Source organism: Hyperoodon ampullatus (assembly GCF_949752795.1).
Source record: "Hyperoodon ampullatus genome assembly, chromosome: 11".
Classification (NCBI taxonomy): Eukaryota; Metazoa; Chordata; class Mammalia; order Artiodactyla; family Ziphiidae; genus Hyperoodon; species Hyperoodon ampullatus.
In genome coordinates this window covers 26133770-26135804 of record NC_136924.1, presented here as the reverse complement: position 1 = coordinate 26135804, position 2035 = coordinate 26133770, and the positions used below count along the sequence as shown (strand labels likewise).

Sequence of the window (2035 nt, the reverse complement as noted above, 5' to 3'; positions counted from 1 at the left end):
CCAAACCCTTCCCTGTGATTTTCTCCAAGTTCTCAGGAGAATCCCGGGACACTTCACCCCAAACCTTTCCACCCATACACCCCCAATTTCCAGAGCTATTGGCCCGTCGGCGACGCTGCCCTCCCCCTCCCCCCCCCTTTCTAGAACCACCCCCGGCTGCCGCCCGCCCTGAGCGCGCCGCCTGTTTATTCAGCCGGGAGTCCGGCACGCGCCAGGCGCACGCACTGCAACAACAAACCCGGCTGAATGGAGAGTTTGCAAGGAACGGGCTCGGGGGACGGGCGGGGGGAGGGGAGGGGAGGAGGGGAGTTTAGGGAGGGGGTGGGAGGAGGAGGTAAGAGGAGGGGGGCGGGGGGGGCTGCAGCCGCTCGCTGCAGCAGCGGGGAGTGGGGGGCGAGGCGGGGCCAGGGCTGCGCGTGGGGCTGGGTGTCCCATTGAAAAGGCGGCCGCACTCCAGCCGCCCAGCACTCTCTCACTTCTGGCCAGGGAACGTGGAAGGCGCAGCGACGGGGAGCCGGCCAAGGAGGGCGAGTGAAAGAAGGAAATAAGAAAGAAAGGGGGTTAACAAAATAATACAAACAGCCCGAGCCGCGGCTGGAGAGACCGAGACCCGGCGCAAGAGAGCGCAGCCCTAAGGGGAGAGAAACAGAAGACTCAGCAGAGCGCGCTCACCACCGACTTTTGCTTCTTCTGCTGTGTTTTGTTTTTTTTTTTTTTTAAACAAGAAGGCGCTAGCGGCAGCCTCACACGCGAGCGCCACGCGAGGCTCCCGAAGCCAACCTGCGAAGGGAGGAGGGGAGGGGGGAGGAGGAGAAGCAGTTGCACCTTCCTTGCTCCCACCCTAAGAAGTCTCCCGGGGATTTTGTATTTTTGTAACTTCCCCCCGGGCTCCCTCTTCATCTCTCCCCTTCTCTCCCTCTCTGTTCGTGCCCCCCCCCGGTCCTGTCTGTGTTCCCCCCCAGCGCGCGCCCCGCACCTCGCGTCCCCGGATCGCTCCGATCCCGCGACTCCTCGGCGGCCGCTGCGCATGGAGAGCTCTGCCAAGATGGAGAGCGGCGGCGCAGGCCCGCAGCCCTTCCTGCCGCCCGCAGCCTGCTTCTTTGCCACGGCCGCGGCGGCGGCTGCGGCGGCAGCGGCGGCGCAGAGCGCGCAGCAGCAGCCGCCGCCGCAGCCGCAGGCGCCGCAGCTGAGCCCCGCGGCCGACGGCCAGCCCTCAGGGGGCGGTCACAAGTCAGCGCCCAAGCAAGTCAAGCGACAGCGCTCGTCCTCGCCCGAACTGATGCGCTGCAAACGCCGGCTCAACTTCAGCGGCTTCGGCTACAGCCTGCCGCAGCAGCAGCCGGCCGCCGTGGCGCGCCGCAACGAGCGCGAGCGCAACCGCGTCAAGCTGGTCAACCTGGGCTTCGCCACCCTTCGGGAGCACGTCCCCAACGGCGCGGCCAACAAGAAGATGAGCAAGGTGGAGACGCTGCGCTCTGCCGTCGAGTACATCCGCGCGCTGCAGCAGCTGCTGGACGAGCACGACGCGGTGAGCGCCGCCTTCCAGGCGGGCGTCCTGTCGCCCACCATCTCCCCCAACTACTCCAACGACATGAACTCCATGGCCGGGTCGCCGGTCTCATCCTACTCGTCGGACGAGGGCTCCTACGACCCTCTCAGCCCCGAGGAGCAAGAACTGCTCGACTTCACCAACTGGTTCTGAGGGGCTCGGCCTGGTCAGGCCCTGGTGCGAATGGACTTCGGAAGCAGGTAGATTGCATTATGGAGGGAAAGGGGGGATTTTCTTGCCTTCATCCTTTTTCTTCTGTAGGAGGGGGACTGTCTCCACGGAGATGAGGGAGGGGGGTTGATTTAAAGGATTTGTTAAAGTCCGTCGATTTCAAATCCTGGTATGTTAGTTTCAGCCTTGGCTCCTGAGAGTGGCTTTGTCCAGGTCTCCAAAACTGGAGGGTAGAGCTGAGGCGGGGACCTGTCAAAAGAGGCGCTCTACCTGACAGATCTTTCTCCAAACCTCCTTTTCCTCCCACTACTGGCC

General features: G+C 64.0%; 1 protein-coding gene across 1 annotated transcript; it reads left to right on the top strand.

Annotated features, from left to right (window-relative positions):
* Nucleotides 1-1027: 1027 nt before the first annotated feature.
* Nucleotides 1028-1702, top strand: ASCL1 (achaete-scute family bHLH transcription factor 1; the record flags this gene model as incomplete). Its single annotated transcript, XM_079715324.1, has 1 exon — nt 1028-1702. One exon carries the CDS (start codon nt 1028-1030, stop codon nt 1700-1702), a length of 675 nt encoding a protein of 224 aa, XP_079571450.1.
* Between the last annotated feature and the right edge of the window lie 333 nt (nt 1703-2035).